The following is a 21,287-nucleotide window of genomic DNA, read 5'->3' as shown; positions in this document are numbered from 1 at the left end:
AGTGCCCAACATTAATCCTTGGCCTCCATATAAATGTGCGTACAACAGAGGCACCCATGTATACACACATACACATAAACATATACACAGAAGGTAGAATTAAGTTCCGTTTAAATCAGGTCTGAGAGCTTCTAGCTGCAAGTATTATTTTAGAGGGTAGGTTTTATGAGAGTAGTTTTAAGATTGTCCTTTTTACATTCAAGTTGGTGATTACGGAGAGTGCTTTAATTTTAAATCAATACATTTATATTCTTTTAGGTTATTTCCAGAACAGCTGTTTGAGATTACTTGTTCCAGATTTGTTATTTCTACATTAGAAAAGCATGGAATTTTGGCGAGCTAGAATTACTTGCCTTTTTATTGCACACCTACGACCCATTGTTCGTAACAGAGTAGAGGATGCCTAGCCAAAGGGATGATAACTCTTTAAAATGTGTCACAGGAATAATAACAGATTTCTACTTTGTTAGTCATTTAAAATTTCATAAACTCTTATTAAATGATTATAATCTCTTCTAGGTAGTTCCCTCCCTATGGTGAGAGACCAATAGGATGTACATCGGCTAGCTTCTTCTTGGCCATAAATCAGGACCCTAGAGTTTTCTGACTGACAGCCCTGAGCTCACTTTCTGGGTCTGCCCTAGCTTATTTCCAGCTACTCTCCTTGTAGGTTGCTTACTCGCTCTCTCTGTGTATTGTCCAAAACACAGTGGCAGTGTTTGGAGGATGCTGCCCGTGGGAGATGGAAGTTGGTTATTATAGGAGCCAGAGAGAGTGCTGGAGATGGTGCTGCAAAGCAGTCTATTGAAATGTGTTATTGTAATAATTCCTGTACAATATTCTTCCTTTTTTTTTTCCTAAATGTATGCATGGGTTTTTTTCCATTCCCTGGTCTCAGATTTCTTTGTTATTACTAGAATCTTCAGGTTGAAAAGACTCCTCTTCACCATTTTAAAAGCTTAACTTCACTTGGAAAAGGGTATTTGTGGTCTAACAAAGGAAGAGGAGGCTTGGGCGACATTTCTTCAACAGCGGTTGTGCTGTTTAGTTTATGTCAATGGGACACCATACAGAATCACCTGGAAAGACAGAATCTTTACTGAAGAATTACCTCCATTCCGTTGGCCTGGGGGTATTTCTGTGAAGCAGGTCTTGATTAACTACTGTTGTGGGACGGCTCAGCCTCCTCTGAGCATTAGGGACTCTGGGTAGATGGTCTTGGATTGTTTACAAGCAAGCTGAGTATGTCAGTGTTCAGCACTGCTTCAAGGTCTCTGTTTCAGTGCCTAACTGCACGTTCTCTCCCTGAGTTCCTTCCCTCGCTTTTTCTTGAACATGGACTCTAATTTGTAAGCCAAATGAATCCCATCCTCCTCAAGTTGGGTTAGTAACTGTGTGTATTACAGCAGCCATAAGCAAACTTGGACAGTGACTTTCTCTGGATGGGATTTTCCGGGAAAAATCACTTGAAGCAACAAGGCTCTGACCGTGACCAAAGGTTCCCTTCCTCTTCTGGGACAACAAAAGCAGAAAGTCAAGAGGACTGCAAGGGTCCTTTGCTTTCTTGATATCAAGAACAATAGAAAGTATTTCCTACTTCTGAAGCATAAATGTCTTCAGATTGTGTGAAAAGATATAAACAATGAATGTGATTAAATCTCACAACAAAAGGAGAATTGTTATCATACATCCAATATAATTTGATTAGAAAAATATGTAGAAGCAGGGTGGATATCTAACATGGAAGGGGCAGAGGCAGGAGCATTGTTGTGAGTTCAAGGCCAATAAGGCCACACAGGAAGACTGTGGAACGTGAGAAAATAAGAGAGAGGAGGGAAGGAAGGAGAGAAGGATGGGAAAGAGCAAAACGAAGGGAAGGGAAGAAGGGAGAAATGAATGAAACTTAATAAAATAGATATTTTCATCACTTTTTTATTGTATGAGATCTTTAGCTCAGGCTAGCCCTCAACTCCACATGTAGCCAAGGATAACCTTCAGTTTCTAGTTCTCCATCTCATTAGTGCTAAATTTTTAGGCATGGACCAACGTGTCACAGTTTGAGTGGCACTGGAGACCTTACCCAGAGCCATGGGAGGGCTAGGTAAGCACCCTACTAATGGAATTATATCCTCAGCCTATTAGGTACTCAGGTTTAGTCTGAGATTCATGTCTGACACACTAGAAATGTGCTCAATTGTTGAAAATCTCAAATAATGTATCTATGTGTTTGTGCGATGGTTGGATTTAAGTGCCAATTTGCCACAACCCTGAATCATCCAGGAGGACTCTCAATGGAGGAATTACCTAGAGTAGACTGGCCTATGGGCAGGTCTGTAGGGGATTGTCTGGTTATAAACTGCAATGGGAAGACCCATTTGAACGTGGTGGCACCAGCTCATGGGGTGGGCCAGAGTCCATGACTTGTAAGAGTGAAGAAAGCTAGCAGCAGTACACAAGGACTTACATGTTTACTTTTTCTCTGTTCTCAAAGTGGAGATGCTTTGAGTTCTTGCCTTGATAGAATAATAGGCTGCTCCCATAATAATGGCCTGGAACCTGGTATTTGAAGCCAAATGAACCTTTCTTCCACCACGTTGCTTTAGGTCAGGACGTTTTGTCATAGCAATGGACACAATACTGGAACAATATGTGCACATGATATACTGAAGTAGGTATTTAGTATGAGCCACTCACTGTTTTAATAATTCCTGTCTTCACCATAATCCTGTGTGCTGGGTGCAATGCCCTCCCCCATTTCAGAGGTATCTAAAGTTTAAAGAAGTTAATCTGCTGAAGGCAGTGATGGACCCTAGTTCAATCCGATTCCTTTCGAGTCTAAAGCCTATATGCTTGTCCTGTATACCATTATCCAGTACAAAGAATTGAAACTTTACCACACAGATAATAAGAGCATATCTCATATCTCCGCACTAGCTAGCTTTGTCTGAAGTTCTTTCATGCACAAAATCCTTCAACGTCTCATAATCTAGTGAGATAAGAGCAGCTATTAAGCAGTTAGGACTATTGTCTGATAAAGGTGTGTCACGTCATTAGCAAAAGAGAGTAGGTCCACAGTGGTGAGCAGAATGGATCCGATTTAGATGTAGGGAACAGACGTCGGGAAATAAGATCAGTTACATGGCTCTTGTATAATATGCTGGCCTGGGATTAGTGCCAAGTCATTCAGTTAAGAGAACAGTCAGGTATGGTAGTGAATATCTGTAATCTCAGGAATTGGTAAATTGAGGCAGGACAATCTCAAATAATAATAAATGAGTGGGGGGGGGTAATGCCTGGAGCAGGAAATTTTTTTAAACTTTTTGATTCTTTGTGAATTTTACATCAGGTATCCCATTTGCAGTGGTCTCCCCACTCCTTCATATCTACTCTCTGCCCTTGCAACCCCCTTGCCCTAAAGAAAACAAAAAAGAAAAAGATAAGGCAAACCCCATCTTGCCATCGGTGTTGTGATGTGTCATTTACCGTGTGGCACACAGTGTACCCTTGCATCCACCATCTTTACTTACTTGCTCACTTCATGAGTCCTTGGTCTGGTTCGAGGCCTCTGGCTTCTGCTACTCTATCAATCCTGGATCCTTGCCTGGACTGCTCTTGGATATCCTGGGGGTGCCCTGTGTCCTGGAGATGCTAAGGCTTTTTTACTTGGCAGGACTACGCCAGTCAAGTGTGCCAGCCCACAGATGGGGTAGATGCTGCGGGGACCAACTCAAAGCCCTGGATCTGGGTCTGGCTGGTAGCTCATCCTGCCAGATATCCTGTATCAGGAATATTTTTATGATCTTACTAAGGATCTGATAAATATAATGTTAAAAAGGACTTGTACCTTAATCATTTTTTAAATTTATCATTTTTTCATATGATCATATATTTTGATCATATTCTCTTCCTCTACCATCTTCCAGATCCTCCGCCCTCCCTCCTCCCCTCCCCCCATTTTGTTGAAAATAGATTCTCTTCTCACACAGTTTATCCTGATCACAGTTTCCCCTTCCTCTCCTCCTCTCAGCGCCTTCCCACCACCCCTCCCATCTGGATCCATTTCTTCCTGCCTCTCATCAGAAAAGGGCAGGTGAGAAGAAGCTAATCTGTGAGAGAAATACCTATGAGAAGATTTGCCTAGGAGAGGATAAGGAAAAGGATTGCAAAATATATTATGATAAAACGAGAATTAGCACCAAAGGTAGACAAGGCCCACCGATAGAAGCGAAAGAGCCCAAGCGAAGGCACACGAGTCGGAGACCGACTTGTTCGTGATCTTAGGAGTGCTCTGAAAATACTAAGCTGGAAACCATCATGTCTATGCACGTGAGCTGGTGTAGACCTGGGCAGGCCCTGTGCATGCGGCTTCCGTCTCTGTGAGTTCATATAGCTCTGTTCATGGTGATTCAGAGGGCCTCATTTTCTTTCCACCTCCCTACTTAATCTTTTAATATTATACCCACACAAATTGATTTATCTGGTAAGTCAGAGATTGTTTTCTTTAATTCTGCACTAAGTCGCTGTTATATAAATAATATTTGTCTATATTGGGAGGATTAAATCTGATTCAGAATTGATTTTTTTATGACAGAGTCAAAAGGCTTTAATGTAACCATTAATATATTAATATAATTTTGTAAGTTTTTTCTGTATTGAAGGCATTCTTAAGCTGTTTTCAAACTTTTCAGGAAAGACTTTTTCTTATAACTGTGGGGCTTAAGCTAATATTGTTTGGTAGGCATGTAGGTAGGTAGGTATATTTTATTTTTTTAGAGAGGCTCTCAGATAGTCCAGGCTGGCCTTGAGTTACTGATCTTCCTGCCTCTACCTCCCCAGGGCTTAGATTACAGGGATATTCTTCAATGGTCAACATTTTATATTTACAAATGATGACCAGTCCTGGTGGTGAATGGCTGTAATTCCAGCTCTTGATGAGGAGAGAGTATTGTGAGTTCCAGACCAGCCTGTCCTATAGAGAAGAGCAGGAGTGTAGAGATTCTCCTACTCAGCGTCCATCCCCAACGATAATAAACAAAAATGTGTGTGTGTGTGTGTGTGTGTGTGTGTACCTTTCATTAAACGAAAACTATTTAGTACTAAGTAGAGTTTAAAACTTGTTTATAAAATATTGTTTGATAGAAAGAAATCTTAGCTTTTTTTCTTCTTTTTATTCATTCAGCTTTCTTTATTTCCTTCTTTCTTTCTTTTATTTGGTTATTTTATTTATTTACATTTCATATGTTATTGTCCTTCCCGGTTTCCTCTCCACAAACCTCCTATCCCATTCCCTCTCTCCCTTGCTTCTATGAGAGTGCTCCCCAACATACCAACCCACTCCCACTTCACCGCCCTAGCATTTCCCCACTTTAGAGCATTGAGTTTCCACAGGACCAAAGGCCTCCCCTCCCATTGGTGCCAGACAAGGCCATCCTCTGCTACATAAGCAGCTGGAGCCATGGTCCCTCCATGTGTATTCTTTCGTTGGAGGTTTACTCTGGGAGCTCTGGCCGGTCTGGTTGGTTGATAGTGTTGTTCTTCCTATGGGGTTGCAAACCCCTTCGCTCCTTCCGTTTTGTTTTTTTGTTTTTTGTTTTTTTTCTAATGGTTCCTCCTTTGAATCTCAAGGGGCCACCTTTCCTCCCATTCCTGTCACACAGCCCACAGCCACATAGCTTCTGCTTGCAAAACTCAGCACAGAGTCCCGTGACTTCTAACCACCGCTGGCTTCTACCCTGTTCCAACCTCCATCGTCTGCCATGCCACTCTGGCTCTCTGGTCTCCCGGTTTCCTTCAGAGCATAGTCTCTCTAGGAGAGTTTCTTCAGTATGTAAGTCCTGTGTTACCATGAGTCAAAATGCTTCAGTGACCCCTACATTTCACTCGTTACGTCTTTACAGTGATTTGCAAGGAGCTTGAGTTTCTACTTAGCTGCTACTACCCATAGCCTTCTTACCCATGGTTCCTCATCTATTTCCTGCACGGAAAATTCAGGCACTCTGATTTCTTTGCTGGAATCTACCAGGTCCCTAAAACACTGCCTCACCCCACCCTAGGCATGCAGGGATGTGCATGCATGCACAAGAATATGCAAGGCAATACTATTAGCCATTAAGATGATGATAACTGATGGTAACATCATACATCACATAATCCTTAGACAATTTCACTGAGTATGTAGGAGTAAGAATTTAAAAAGCAAATAATGACTTAAAATCATTGTGAAAGCAGGTTCTTCTTTGAAGGCTACCATGAAAAAGTTTGAAGAAATGCTTGGGCTACACCTTAGGAATGATCTCTCTGTATTATTGCTATTTGATAGTATCTATAATTAGTATCCTGTGTGTGTTCCTGTATGGTTGTGATATGTTTGTTCTTAGCCTCTTAAATAATATTAACTTCTATTCTGTAAATTGTCAGAAATAAAATCCCAAAGACTCCTTAGGTTTACTGGACAAATCTATTATTATAGCTTTCCCACAGTCTTCAAATGACCAATGCCATAAAATGAACAGTGGAAAGTTTGGCAAACAATAGGAGACTGAAGGGACACTGTAGCCAAAAGCAACGTCCTGATATCAACTATGTCTTCTTTGAAGATAAATTTTAAAAATCATTTTAAGGTTTATTATATTTTAGTTATGTGTATATACATGTGTCTCTGTGCCAATCTGTGCAAGAATGAGTGTAATATCCACAGAGGCCCAGAGAGGGCATTTGATCCCCTGGAGCTGGAGTTACAGGTGTTGTGAGCCACCTGATGTGGGTGCTGGAAACCCAATTCTAGTATTAACTTCTTTTAAATTTTTTTTTTTCGGAGCTGAGGACCGAACCCAGGGCCTTGCGCTTGCTAGGCAAGCGCTCTACCACTGAGCTAAATCCCCAACCCTAGTATTAACTTCTTAACCTCTGAGTTGTCTCTCCTGCCCCTGAAAAAGTAAAATAAAAATATAACTAATTAATAGAGACTGGAGAAATTTCTCTGGGGTTAGAAGCACTGGCTGTTTTCTCAGAGGACCCAAGTTCAAGTGTTAGTACCTACATGTCAGGTCACAATCATTGCAACTCCAGTCACAGAGGGTCTGATACTCTCTTCTAGCCTTTAAGGAACTGCATGCATTTGATGCACAGATATGCATACAGGCAAAATACCCATACACATAAGATAAAAAAATAAATCTTAAAATATCCCAATTTAAAAAAAGATATTCTTGACCATTATATATTATTCACGATATTATTGACTTTATTTTATTCTATATGGTAATGATAACAAGGTTATTCAGGAAGACCCCTATGGCCCCCCAGTAGGGGTTTGAAATTGTGTCTTGCTACAAAACTTAAACTAAAATTTTTTGTACAGCCCAGGTTAGCCTCAAACTCAGAACCCTCCTACCTTCACTTTTATGAGTTATCTGCTGATGTATCAGTGATGAGATTTTGGAAATATGAAAAATAATCTTAAATATTTGCTCAGTTACATCTCCTTGTATCTTAGTAGACATATCCAGAGAAAGGGGAAGTAATAATGTAAGACCTGTGTAATGTTAAAAAGTGATTCGAGTATTGAAAATGCAGGCAATCCTTAAACTATTCTTTTTCCTTTATATATTTGATATTTTCTTAAGAAAAAAATTGGAAAATAACTCACTCAAGTGACATTAAATCAAGTGATTATTTGTAAATCTTTATCTAAAGGACTAATATGCTAGGATTTTTTTTTGTTATTATCTTTGGTTTTTTGAGGCAAGATCTCACTGGAGGTCTGGCTAACCTGGGCTGTCACTTTCTGTGTAGATCATGCTGGCTTCAAACTCGTGGTTATTTCCTTAGCCTCTGAATGTTGGATGACTGGCATGTACCGTCACCACCTGCTGGCAAAGCACTATTCTAAAAAGCATTTTCTAGTATCCTCCCTGTAAATTAGATATTTCAGTGAGGTATTGATGAGCTCCCATCCATCTAAATGGGAGGGTTTTTTTTTCCTTCTGATGTAGTTTGATATGACCTTAGACAACCTCTCAAGGTTGGTCACACTTATCTGTAAAATTCATGGCTAGAATGGGCTAGTGATAAGGGTGTTGTAAAAATGAAATTCATGTTATCTATAAAACCCTTAGCCCAGTAATGCCTGGCAAATAAAAACCATTCAAATCTCATCTTCTATCATCTGTCATTACAGATTCCAAGCCTCTGCTTCATTCAGTGAGAAAAACAAATGGAAAAGCACCATACTTAATCACCTCTATTATCTTACTGCGAAATGTGGCTCTCTTACTTCAAGCCCAGTGCAGATTCTTAGGAACCAGGACATTTGACCCATGTGTAGAAACTACTTGTAATTAACATACAAATTGGTATAACACATTATTTTGACCATAAAATATTCCTCTCTAGTGTTTAACATTCTCTGTGCAAGTTTGTTCTCTTAATGGGTTGCCTTCAGCTTTTCAAACCAGAGAGTCCTATCTTGAATTACCATTCACGAAAATTATTGGATTCTCAATTGATGTCTTTTGATGCATTTGAGAAAATTCAGCTCAAATATTTTCCGGGTACAATTTTAAACTGACTATTCCTTGGTTGTTTTGTTTGTGGAGTTCAAACTACTGGCAGACAGATAATTCTCAGAAAGCAGGTTAGTTATATGATAGAACTTATCTGGCGTTTAAAGAACAATAGATCATGTGACTTTAATGAACAGAGTGTCTTCAGCATGAAGCATCTAATAAGCATGAACTCACTAATTTTTTTTCTGTTGATTTTTCTTTTCTTTTTTTTTTAAAGATTTATTTATTTATTGTGTATAAGTACACTGTCCTTATCTTCAGACACCAGAAGAGGGCGCCAGATCCCATTACAGATGGTTGTGAGCCACCATGTGGTTGCCGGGAATAGAACTCAGGGCCTCTGGAAGAGCAGTCAGTGCTCTTAACCACTAAGTCATCTCTCCAGCCCATGATTTCTCATTTAAGTCCAAAAGTGATGCAGATGTTACTGGCTATTTCTTATTATTTTTCATGTTTGAACATGGTGTGTGTGTTGTATGTGTGTGTGTGTGTGTGTGTGTGTGTGTGATGTGTGCACATGCACGAGTGTGTGCATATATGTATGCATGAGTGTGTGTGTGTGTATGCATGTTCCTGTGCGTGTTTTATGTTTGTGTGTGTGTGTGTGTCTGTGTGTGTGTGTGTGTGTGTGTGTGTGTGTGTGTGTGTATGTCTGTGTACAAATTTGCTCTTGGGGGCCAGAGGAAGGATTTGGATGCCCTTTTCTGTCACTCTCCATCTCATTCCCTTGAAGCAGGGTCTCTCACTGAACCTGAATTCATGCCCCATTAAGCCATCCGCCAGCGAGGCACAGCAGTTACTCTTTCTCCCCCTGGGACAGTGGTGCTGGGATTATGCATGTAGATGATGCTGGGATTTACAGATTTTTGTGCTGGGATCTGAGCTCAGGACCTCATGCTTACACAGCAAGTGCTTATACCTGCTGGACCATCGTCGGTTAGCACTCTTCTTAAAGGATTCTTTATTTGTTTTAATAAATGCTGCCCGATTTGTTTGTGTGATTGTTCTGTGCTGGGGCTACAACTGGGGCCTTACGCTTGTTACATAAGTGCTCAACCACTGAGCCAAATCCCCAGCCACAGCCAAGTGTTTTGAAATATTTACAATTATAAACCATTATAAATTTAAAATATCCTTCTAAGTCCAAACATTTTTGATTTCACTTAATGCACTGCATGGTCAAGAAAATTCTGGTTTTTTTTTTTTTTTCCTCATTGACAGCTCTCATGGCATTGAAAATGTAGCATGCTTTACAAAGAGCCTGTATTTAAGTAGAAGCTGTCCTGTAGAAGTAAGGGGAATTTTAAAGATAGCATCCAATCATAAAATTCAGTTGTAGTGTGTATTTTCCACGAATATTCAATGTGGTAGAACACCAATTAATCTAACATCTCAGGAGTTAAAATAGAATTCATCAAAAGAACAAAGAAAGGGGCAGAGTTTTCCACAGAACTCAGGGACCTAGCTTCCTCTAGCACAGTGCATCTCAGCCTTCCTAACACTGCCAACCTTCTCTATACAGCTCCTCATGCTGTGGTGACCCCCAGCCATACAATTATTTTGTTTCCACTTCATAACTGTAATTTTGCTACTGTTATGAATCATAATGTAAATATCCTGTAAGTGACCCCGCAGAGGGGTCTCAACCCACAGATCACAGCGTGATAGGCTTCCGTCCCGTCCAGCTGTTGAAGCTGTCTGCCTTCTGGAAATGAAAACCCACTTGGCTCAGACCATGCAGGAGCGAGGTGGTCCTGGGTGAACTGCTACACCACTGCAGAAACCCTGGGAATTTATCAGTAGGCTTTTCCCTGAGTAATGGGAACTAGAGTGATAAATTAACAGTAGGCCAGGCGGTTGTTCATGCTTGGTTTAAAGCTGCATGCTAAGGCTCCTTCCATTGTCTCACGCTCATATATCTGAAATTGTGTTCTAAATCAGCTATTAGACATGCAATGTACACTCACTCATTTGTAGTGTCTCTATTCAAGCTCACAAGCACGAGTAAATAGGATTTTAGTCCTACACGCCAGTTGGCATTTCCATTAGACTTTCAGGAAATATACCTTACTTAGTGAGTGCTTATTCTTTGCTAGTTCACATATAAATGAGGTTTGGGCTGGGTGTCGTGATCTGTGATGGTAAATCTAGCAGTTGGGAAGCTGAGGCAGGTGGACTGTCACGAGTTCAAGGCCAGCCTGGGATCCAGTGTGAGACTCTGCCTCACACAAAGTGAATAAATTAAATTAAAAAAAATGAAGCCTTTTTTCAGTTTTTACCTTTGACATCATTCACTAATTTCACTTGCTGTTTCTTGGGAGGAAACGAGACCTGGGCGAGGTGAAGGGTGACACCATAACCACATCAGTTTTAGTTTTAGCGGTCTAATCTGAATACATTTTCTCAAAGCAAAGCCCTACTAATTGAGGCTGTTTCTAAAATAAAAAAGTGTTTGTGGAGGCACAGGGGTGCTAGCCAGGAAAACAAAGGGCTGGGTGGGGAGGACTGTTTCCTGCAATGATCCTGAGGAGGCAAGGCAGCAGTTCAAAATGTCCTTGAGCAGGCTTAGAGTTTAGAGCATTTTTGGTTAGTTCTGTAGAAGAATTTGCACTGATTGGCTATGAGGGAAGGATACCTCAGAGCTCGGATGGGAAGGGTTGGGAGGGCAAGCAGTGGTGCACCCTAAGCTGGTTTGGTTGGATTAATAGTTTGTCAAATTTACATATAAATATGGGACCAATGATGCTGGAATTTGGTCCTAAGGAGATATAAAGCTTTAGCAACCATTCCAAAACATAAATGATCTTCCTCATTTGGGGGTGTATCACTGTGACTAGCCCTTGCAGTCCATCTCTCCTTTTCCTGTCCTCCAGCCCATTGACCTAAAGTATCAATGAGAGAAACAGCTCCGTCCTCAAAGGAACAAAAGGGATGGCTTATCTGGGGGCCTAATATGACTGACCATGTCCCAAGATCACAGCTTTGGGGTTCCCCAAATATCATGTTCTAGTGAGGTCACAACTTTCTTACTTTTGTTGATGGCAAGGAGGCTCTAACAAAGCAGGGAAATGTCTATAGGCCTCAGATGCTAGTTGAGAGCATTTTTAGCCTTTCAGGTGGTGGAAACTTGGGTTCGGTTCTTACATTCTGCAGTATTTAACCAAAAGTTGGATCAAATACAGAGAACAGTGATTAGGAGTGCTAAGATGCCCTAGGGTAATTTCGCCTTGCACTTGTAATGTTCTGACCTCTCCATACCATTGAAGTCAATCAGTTAAGCAGGTTTTGTAGTCACAACTGCTTTGCAGTAGTTCTCATTCACAGAAGTAAGAATATCTCGGAATTGTCTATTTTTTTTAAACCACTGTCTTATGAAGTATTCACAGTCAGTGCCTTCATGTCTTGACTCAACCAATGATCCTGAGCTTATGAATTATGAATCCCCCTCAACCCACATTCAGTTCTTGTGTTTAATGTGTTTTCATCTTCACCATAAAGACATGCCCTCAAGAACGATTGTTTGGAGGTCAATCCCCATTTCTATTGATTCATTTGACTTTGAGGGCCTCAGCCATGATGGGGGAATATTTCTCTCTCTCTCTCTCCCCACCAGATTCCACAAAGCTTCACCTCTGATTCTCTGATTCCAGTTCTAATGAGGGCACAGAAGGGCTGGGTATCTTCCAGAGGCAAGCATGTCTGTCTAGTATGTCCTAGGTTAGAGCCACCAAAACTTCGAGCTAAAGAAAAAAAGAATCATGCTAGGAGAACCTGAGTGAGTAGGTGAGGTGCTGAGGACAGCAGCTGTTGAAGAACACTTTCAGGTCACGATCAATTATCAATTCGAATGTCTTGAACGGTGGGTACGAATTAGCACATAGAAAATTGTGTACATAGGAGAACCTTGGAAAAGGAGGAGAGCTTCGTGGAATCTAGTGAGAGGAGATTGATGGGGGGAGGAGTTGTCTCCCCATTATGGCTGAGGCCCTCAAAGTCACATGAATAAAAAGAAGTATGGATTGACCTACAGTGACCAAACACTAAGCTCTTATATGCAACATACTGGGACTAGTTTTATGTCACCTTGACACAAGCAAGAGCTATTAGGGCAGAGGAAGCCATGATTAAGAAATGCTTGGAGAAAGATGATGCATTGTAGATCACGAGTCTGTGGGACGCTGTCTTAATTAGTGATCGATTGGGGGAGGGTCAGGCCCATTGTGGGTGGGGTCACTCCTGGGCTGGTGGTCCTAGGTTCTATAAGAAATCAGGCTGAGCATGCCATGGGAAACAAGCCAGTAAGCAACATCCCTTCATGACCTCTGCATCATCAACTCCTGTCTCTATGTTCCTGCCCCGACTTTCTTCAGTGACAAAGTAAGATATGACATGTAAGTCAAGTTAAACCCTTTCCTACCCAACTTTCTTTCAGTCATTGTGTTTCGTTTTTGTCTTAATCACAGTAATAGAAACCCTGACTAGAATATAAATCAGTACCAGACCATGGGGTATTACTGTGACAGACCTGACCATGCTGCTTTTGAGAGGAATGTGGAAGACTTTGGAACTTTGGGCTATGAAATTCATTGAGTATTGAAAGCTCAGTGGGATGTTCTGTGGAAGCTTCTTGAGAACAGTATGTCAGAGGCCTGGCTTGTGAAGTTCCAGTAGGAAACAAAGACCATTTGTTTGAAGCATCTGTGGTGTCTGGTCTGTAGGAACTGATGAATTTGCTGGAGTTAAAAAGAGACCAGAAGCGCTAAAGTCAAATCTTTGCTTCCATGGGCAATGGATGCTGGTCAGCTGGGGCTGAAGAATCACCTGTGATTAAGCAGATTAAGAGGCCAGCATTATTGAGGTGAAGACTTTTGAGCTGTGTCTCCTTGGGCTCACCACACTGAAGCTGTGTTCCTGAGGCAGCCAAGATTGTACATCATGCTGCCAGTTAAATTTGGTAGTGAATGCCTCACTCAGTTGGAGGTGGTTTTGAAGGCAGGAAGGGGTCACGGAGATCAGCTGAGGCTTGGCACTGTGTGGCACAGGTGAAGTCCTCTGAAGAGAGCTGAGGAGAGGTTATTGCTGAAAGTGCAGACTAATTGCAGCAAGAGACCCCAGCATTTTAGAGATGCCAGTACTGTGGGATGAGGACCAAGAAAAGCAGCCGCGGTGGAGCGTAGCCTGCTGGAACCTAGAAGACAACCTGGGTGTCCTGCAGGAGGCAGAGCCAGAAAAGTGACCCAAACCCCTTATAGGAGCCCAGGAGATCCTGAGTGGATCCCAGATGTTAAACACTAAGTTCTTTGCAAGCTGCAGCTCAGTTTTCTCTTTATTTGATTGTGACTGTACCCTGGTTCTTCTCTCTTGAAATAAGAAAGCATTTGTTTTTGATTTCATAGGAGTCCACAGTTAAGAGGCTTAACAACTTTAAAAGAGATTTTAGATTTTATTTTAAAAGAGAGACTGGACTTTTAAGGTATTTATATTTGTAAGGCTCCTGGGCTTTTGAAGTTTATAAAATGGTTTATGTTTATATTAATACGTGATCTTGAGGGTGAATAAGAAAGAAAAGTCTGAGTCTCAATAATGATAGGTTTGTGGGTCAGAATGACAAGAGGTCACTTGCACTGACAAGTCTTATGTCAACTTGACATAGTTAGGGTCCTTTGAGAGGGAAATAAAGAGAAGGCCTCCATAAGATTGGGCTGCAGGCAAGCCTGCTGAGCCCTTTCTTAATTAGTGATTGGTGGGGGAGGGTTCAACCCACTGTTGAACTGGTGCCTTCCCTGGGCTTGTAGTCCTGGGTTCTATTAGAAAGCAAGCTGAGCAATCCAAGATAAGCAAGCCAGTAAGCAGCACCTCTCCATGGCCTCTGCATCAGCTTCTGCTTCCAGATTCCTGTCTTGCTTGATTTCCTGCCCTGACTTCCTCTAATGATGAACAATGGTGTGGAAATGTAGGCCAAATAGACCCTTCCCTCTCCATCTTGCTCTTGGTCATCATGTTGTTGACAGCAATAGACACCCTGATTGGAATATATACTTCTCTCCCTGTTAGATATCAAACACACTGTGATGATTTCTCAAATCATTAATTAGTGATTGTTGGGAGAAAGGTCATTACCTGTAGATTCTTAGTCATGAAATGGTTTCAGTTTTCATGCAACCATATTTGTTATAGCAAGCTGCCATGCAGGTGTTCAACATCTCTTTTTCCTTTGTCTTCCAGTGTTCCAACATTCCAGAGCCTTCCTGATGAAATCCTCAGCAAGCTGGCTGATGTCCTTGAAGAGGTAATTGTTTTGATCCTCTGCGCGTCTTGAGATGCGAGCCAGACTACGAGCTAAGCTGGCCTTCTTTCTTCCACAGCTTTGTGATGGCCAAGAGATCATGCCAGTTTGACCCAAGCTCTTGGATGAGCAGTAGATTTGACTTCAAAATTAAAAGCAGCTTAGCACACCCAATGCTTACACACAGTTAGACACAGGTGAGCTAGGGACAAAGGACAGAAAACATTTCACTGTGGTAAATGTAAAATTTCTTTGACATCTATGAATAATATGTTGACATTTTTATTCTGAGTTCAATTAATTTTAGTTGTTGGTGCCCTGATATTAACAACTTTACAAAAAAGAATTAGTAACTGGGTCTATATATTTTAAGTATCTGTGTATATTTTATACATATAATTTCATGCTTGGATGCAGAATGATTTTCTTTAACTCATAGAAGCCATAGTATTGAGGAAGAGGAGAACAGAGAGGAAACAAACTTCTTCCACTCACACTGAGAACCTTTGCCCTGAATTGAAAGCCTGCTGTTCCCTCAGTGATGGCAGGAGACTTGACTGGATATTCTTCCTACATAGCTGAGTTCTTCCCAGAGATTTCTACTCAGGTACTTCTGGTTACTGATCGACAATGTAACTCCAGGAGGAGCCTGGATCAAATACAGAGAACAGTGATTAGGAGTGCTAAAGATGCCCTAGGGTAATTTCGCCTTGACTGGATATTCTTACCATTGAAGTCAATCAGTTAAGCAGGTTTTGTAGTCATGCTTTGCAGTAGTTCTCATTCACAGAAGTAAGAATATCTGTCTATTTTTTAAACCACTGTCTTTATGAAGTTTCACAGTCAGTGCCTTCATGTCTTGACTCAACCAATGATCCTGAGCTTATGAATTATGAATCCCCTCAACCCACATTCAGTTCTTTGTGTTTAATGTGTTTCATCTTCACTATAAAGACATGCCCTCAAGAACGATTGTTTGGAGGTCAATCCCCATTTCTATTGATTCATTTGGAGATGGGGAATATTTCTCTCTCTCTCCCCACCAGATTCCACAAAGCTTCACCTCTGATTCTCTGATTCCAGTTCTAATGAGGGCACAGAAGGGCTGGGTATCTTCCAGAGGCAAGCATGTCTGTCTAGTATGTCCTAGTAGTTACTGATCGACAATGTAACTCCAGGAGGAGCCATGCATAATGGCAAATGCCTGTAACCCCAACATTCAGGATGCAAAAGAGGGAGATCAGTAGTTCAAAGTCATCCTTGGTACCTAGTGAATTCCAGGCTAGACTGGAGTATATAAGACACTGTTTCTAAAAAGACATAAGGAAGAAAAGGATAAAAAGAGGGGAGAAAAAGAGGAGGAGGGAAATATCACACCCAAGACAAGGCAAGACAAGGCAAGAGGTTGTGTTTGGCTTGTGGGAGCTTTTAGATTGCATGTTTCAATGTATGTAGACTATCTGTAAATAGAAAAAATTATGTAATAATGTTTTGATATGCTTATTTCTATCTGAATATTTTCTTTTGTAGAAAAGATAATATAGAGACTTATGACTGTGTTATACAAGTTTTAGATGAGAAAGGACAGCTGATTAAATAAAAACATTAAGTCAAAAAAGAGCAAAGGCATTCTTACTATAAACACTGGTCCATAAGGGGTGAAGGTGTAAGTTTAGGCAATAAATATGCTTCTTAAGCTTGTGAAATATTCTCATGGTCAATTCCTCATAGAGTTTACATTCTAGAAAGACAGGGAAAGTCCCTCATAATCAACCAGTTGCAAGAAAACTTAACTGAGGGACCAGAGAGATGACTCAGGGGTTAAGAGCACTTGGCCCTGGCAGAGGACTTTGGTTTGGAGCACAAACACACATTTTAAAAGGCTTGCTTTAATCACCCTTGTCCCTATATTCAGTAAAAACAAATGCTGAAGAAAAGAATTTAAGCAGAGTTTGAGAGAAAGAAGGAAAGAGTCTTGGGAATGAGTAAATAGCATTAGAATTGTCAATTGAATAAAGGGGATGAGAGGAGTGAGTGTCCAGTGGCCAAGAAAACCCTCTATGAAACACCCCTGACATGAGTCACCTGGAGAATTTAGGAAACAGTGTGAGGAATCATTAAAATGAGATTGTATACCTGCTGTATACCTGCAAAATTACATAAAGCTACACAGGGGCGGGTACGTCATGCAAGGCCTCCGGTCCACTGCAGCTGTTGAGTTTTTCCCTTATACTGACATAGAAGCCATTGAATGGCTTTAAACAGATTAATAGAATTACTTGACCTATACTATGATGGAACTATTGGGAATAATATAGGAACTGATGGTCGCTTTGTTGACTGTCATAAAAGAAGATTGAGAAAAAAATGGTAGAAACGGATTGGCCTTGAGAAAATAATTCAAAAACTTTGCTATTATATGGTGGAAGAAAAGGGGCTCAGATAGTCACTGAGACTATTGGCATGAATACAAGGCAGGGTTGGGTTAGTATCAATGGGAATGGAGAAGACTAGGAGAAGGGTACACTGGGGTGAAGAGACAAGGAGTGTAGGGAGGTAGAATTTGGGAGAATAGGATCCTTGGGGCCTTCAGCAGAAGAGATGGCTTAAAGCAGTGTTTGACAAGGAGCTCTTGGTTATCTAAGTGCTTATTCTGAGGGACCAAATGTGGATGAAGGCTTAGACAGAATATGAAAGCTGGTAGCAGTCAAAACTTAATAAAATATCACGAATGTAACTGAGTATGCTGGAGTATAGTGAATGAGGAAAATGAATGAATTATAGTGCTGAGGACAAACCTTAAACAAATAAAAATTATGATTAAAAATGTCATTCATATACATTAAAATATAAGCATATAAAATACTTTTGGCTTAGCAATTATAAGTGAAGTCTTACTAATCAGATACATGTGTATGGTTACTTGCCTGTAAGAGAAGTGGGGAAAGGAATTTATGCAGAGAGAAGGAAAGTGAATGAATGAATGAATGAATGAATGAATGAATGGGAGGACACAGAGTAAAGCTCTGATTTAATCTTAAGAGTTCAGCTCTAAGAGACAAGAGAGTAAATGGAGCCCAGTGGAACCTGGGAAAATGCCAAGAGTCCTCGAAACTTGGGCAGATGGATTGTCAGGGAAAATGGCACTGGCTGGAGCCCAGAAAATACAGTGGAGTGGGAAACAGCACCTTGCACAAGATGGTAGGCGTTCCAGGAGAGTCAAGGCAATGGTGCCTATGGAGTGAGTGGGCTGATGCAGTGGATGGGGCTATGCAAATCCTGACTGAACATTTTGTCTCCTTCGTGATATAGAAAGCAGGGACACAAACAGAGTGCGGGAGGGTTGACAGCCGAATGGCTTACAAAGATCGGTGGTGCGAGGAAATGGGGGTTTAGAAATACAGTGAGATTACCAAGTATCACGAAGACCCAATTTGATGCTAGCAATTTCTTATCTAAAGTAAGCTACATAGAGAAAGATTTGTTTAATTAATTTATTAGGGATCTTACTTTATAGGCCAGGCTGATCTTGAACCCATTAGCCTCCTGCCTCAATTGCCAAAGTGCTGGAGTTATAGGTGTGCACCATCATGCCTGGTTCAATTTTTCTTTCCTTTTGGTCTCTACTTTTCCTTTCATATAGATTCAGGTCCCAGAGAGACAGATAACTGGACCTAACCAGGGCTGTTATTTTCCCGAGGGAAGATGAAGTGATTGAGTGAGGGGACAGGTAATTGAGGACACATGCAAGAAAGATCAAGAGGTTCGATTCTGGAATTTGAATTGGGTAAGGCCAGGGAGAAGTTGTAGGATCAGTGGACTTTAGTTTTGTGACGTTGAGGAACTGTTGGAGTTAGGATGTTAGAGTGGCTGAACATGAGAGGGACTACGAATGTTTCTGTCTTTGGTTGAAGCTCTACTGGAAGATCTGTGCTCCATTCATAAATCCTTCGGGGCTATTGAAGTCAGCTGTCCTGTGATTTATTGATCTCTTTCATGTGTGACCACAAAGTGAACCAGAGCATGGCTGCATTTGACTTCTGTGTTCAAGTATAAAAGAAATTCATCACAAGAAGTCTGGGTGTATTTCTCTGTGGATGTGCTGGCCTGTAACCTCTGTAAATGAAAACTGCTTTTCCCAGTGGGCCTTTCGGCTTTCATTTGTCTTTGTGAAATACATGGCAGAACTCTCTGATGAATGTGTGTGCACTTGCATTCACACACACACATACAAACACACAAACACAAACACATACAAACACATATACAGACACTCATATATTGTGTGATATTCATGTGTGGGGGTGCATCTGTGTTTCAAAGAAATCAAACTGAGGCATAAATTCATTAGCTCCAATCAACCTCTTTATAAAGCAAAACAAAACTAAAATCCCATGAAATCCTTTAATCATTCTTTCTTCTTCACAGCTGTGGAAGTGTTTGTGCTGTCTTATGTAACCATGGTCACAGTGGCTCACGATGTATTTTAGTATTTGGGGCTGTATTTTCTTTTCTCTCTTTCTTGTATCATATGTGTGTATATTGTATGTACTGCGTCTCATAGGTGTATGTACAAAGGTGCATGGTGTACAGACAGTTGGGCGGAGACCAGAGGTGGACACCGAATGCCATCTATTACTGTTCACTGTGGCTTTTTGAGACAGCCTCTCACAGAACTGTTAGCCAATTGATTGAGCTAATCTTCCAGACGCTGAGCCCCAGGATCCTCCTGTCTCCGCACCCTTGGCACTGGGATTATAAGTATGTGTTGCCACACCTGCCTTTCATGGGAGAGCTGGAGATCTGAACTCTGGCTGCCATGATTTCCAGGGACGCAGTTGACTGCAGAGCCATCTCCCCAGTCTCTAAGTCACATTTCCAATTAGAAGATGTTCAGATGTTCGGATGGTGTCCAAAAGAGAGCAGGCAGTTGAGTCCCACACATTTGTTTTTAGGGCATCGATATGAAGTAAGTGTATCAAAAATAAACGTGTTATCCGGTGCAGGCAAAATGCCCAGGTTGAATAAGCAAGAACAATGGGAAGTTAGACTGGAATAACGAATCAGATAATGTGAAACAGATCTAGAAGAACAGGAGCAGCAGCCATAACACAACGTCAAAGACAAATGTGCTTGCATAATAATTAAGCTTTCCTCCAATATCCACAAATGGAAAGAATCCCAAATTACTTCGGAAGCAGTATCATTATGGCCAATAGGTAAGTTTGCAGCTTTGTTTACGAGGCAGACATTTATGGAACACCTGCTATGTGTCAGGAGTTGCTCTGAGCCTTGGGGATTCAGGCTCTGCTCTCCAATGGCACACGTTCCAGTGGCTACAGATAAGCACCCACTGATAAGCCCAAGTGATAAGCCCACTGAAGTTACTATTGACAGAAAAACCATAGTCGAGCATAGTGATACAAATGCAGTTTGCTTAGATAAACCCTGCAGTCAAAGTTAAAATATGTATGGAAGCAGCTTTAGGTCAAACTTAATTCAATTTGACTTTACTAAGAGAAAGTAAGATTTAAGCCAAGGTCTAATGGCCTATCTAATGGGGTTCCACTGGAGCGAGGGGTAGAGTAGATGCATAGTCTTAACATAGAAACGAGTTTACTGTTTTAATTGGGGAGAAAAGTTGTGAGAGAGGGCTTCAGAAAATTTAACAAGAGCATGTCGTCGTGGGTTTATGACTGAAATTTCAGAGCAAAAGGGCTCACTGCAGGATTCCCAGAGGACTAGTATAGCCACACAGCCCAATATCCCAATTAAAGAGATGAATAATTGTGAAATGTGGAGAAAGGAAATTTAATAATGCACACATTGGAAGAACAGAGAAAGGGGATCTGATGGTTTTAACTTCATCTTGCTTTATCATGGAGCTTTAGGCTTACGTAGAAAAAGAACTGGGCCGGGGGACAAAAGGCATGTGTGTATAATTAAGCACTCTTGGTCAAGGTGTTCCTATGGGTCGTGAGGTTTTCTCCCACCAAGTGATGCTAATCCGAAGTGAGTACAGGTTTGGGACAATGACTTTAGGGGAATTGGGAACAGGACACGTAAAAATCACCAGTAGTTTGTCTCAGCAGTCTTGCCTAGTGAGACTAGAAGGAAGCAAGGTAGACAAAGCACCCCCAGCTGCTAATGGACACTCCCAGAGTGAGCAGTTACAGCATCCCTGCAGAGGTGGGCTTGGTCCCAGAGCGAGTAGTTACAGCATCCATGCAGAGGTGGGCTTGGTCCCAGAGTGAGCAGTTACAGCATCCCTGCAGAGGTGGGCTTGGTCCCGGAGTGAGCAGTTACAGCATCCCTGCAGAGGTGGGCTTGGTCTCGGAGCGAGCAGTTACAGCATCCATGCAGAGGTGGGCTTGGTCCCGGAGTGAGCAGTTACAGCATCCATGCAAGTGGGCTTGGTCCCGGAGTGAGCAATC

At 41.4% G+C, this 21,287-nt stretch overlaps 1 protein-coding gene across 1 annotated transcript in view; it reads left to right on the top strand.

Moving 5' to 3' along the window:
- Prkg1 (protein kinase cGMP-dependent 1) overlaps window positions 1–21,287 on the top strand; it is an 885,274-nt gene that overhangs the window by 754,412 nt on the left and 109,575 nt on the right. Inside the window, exon 5 of the mRNA XM_032891799.1 lies at window positions 14,793–14,856. Within this exon, the coding sequence (XP_032747690.1) occupies window positions 14,793–14,856 (64 nt within the window). The remainder of the gene's footprint in view (window positions 1–14,792; window positions 14,857–21,287) is intronic.

Source organism: Rattus rattus, chromosome 2, assembly GCF_011064425.1.
Source record: "Rattus rattus isolate New Zealand chromosome 2, Rrattus_CSIRO_v1, whole genome shotgun sequence".
Taxonomy (NCBI): Eukaryota; Metazoa; Chordata; class Mammalia; order Rodentia; family Muridae; genus Rattus; species Rattus rattus.
This window is presented reverse-complemented; position numbering and strand designations above follow the sequence as displayed.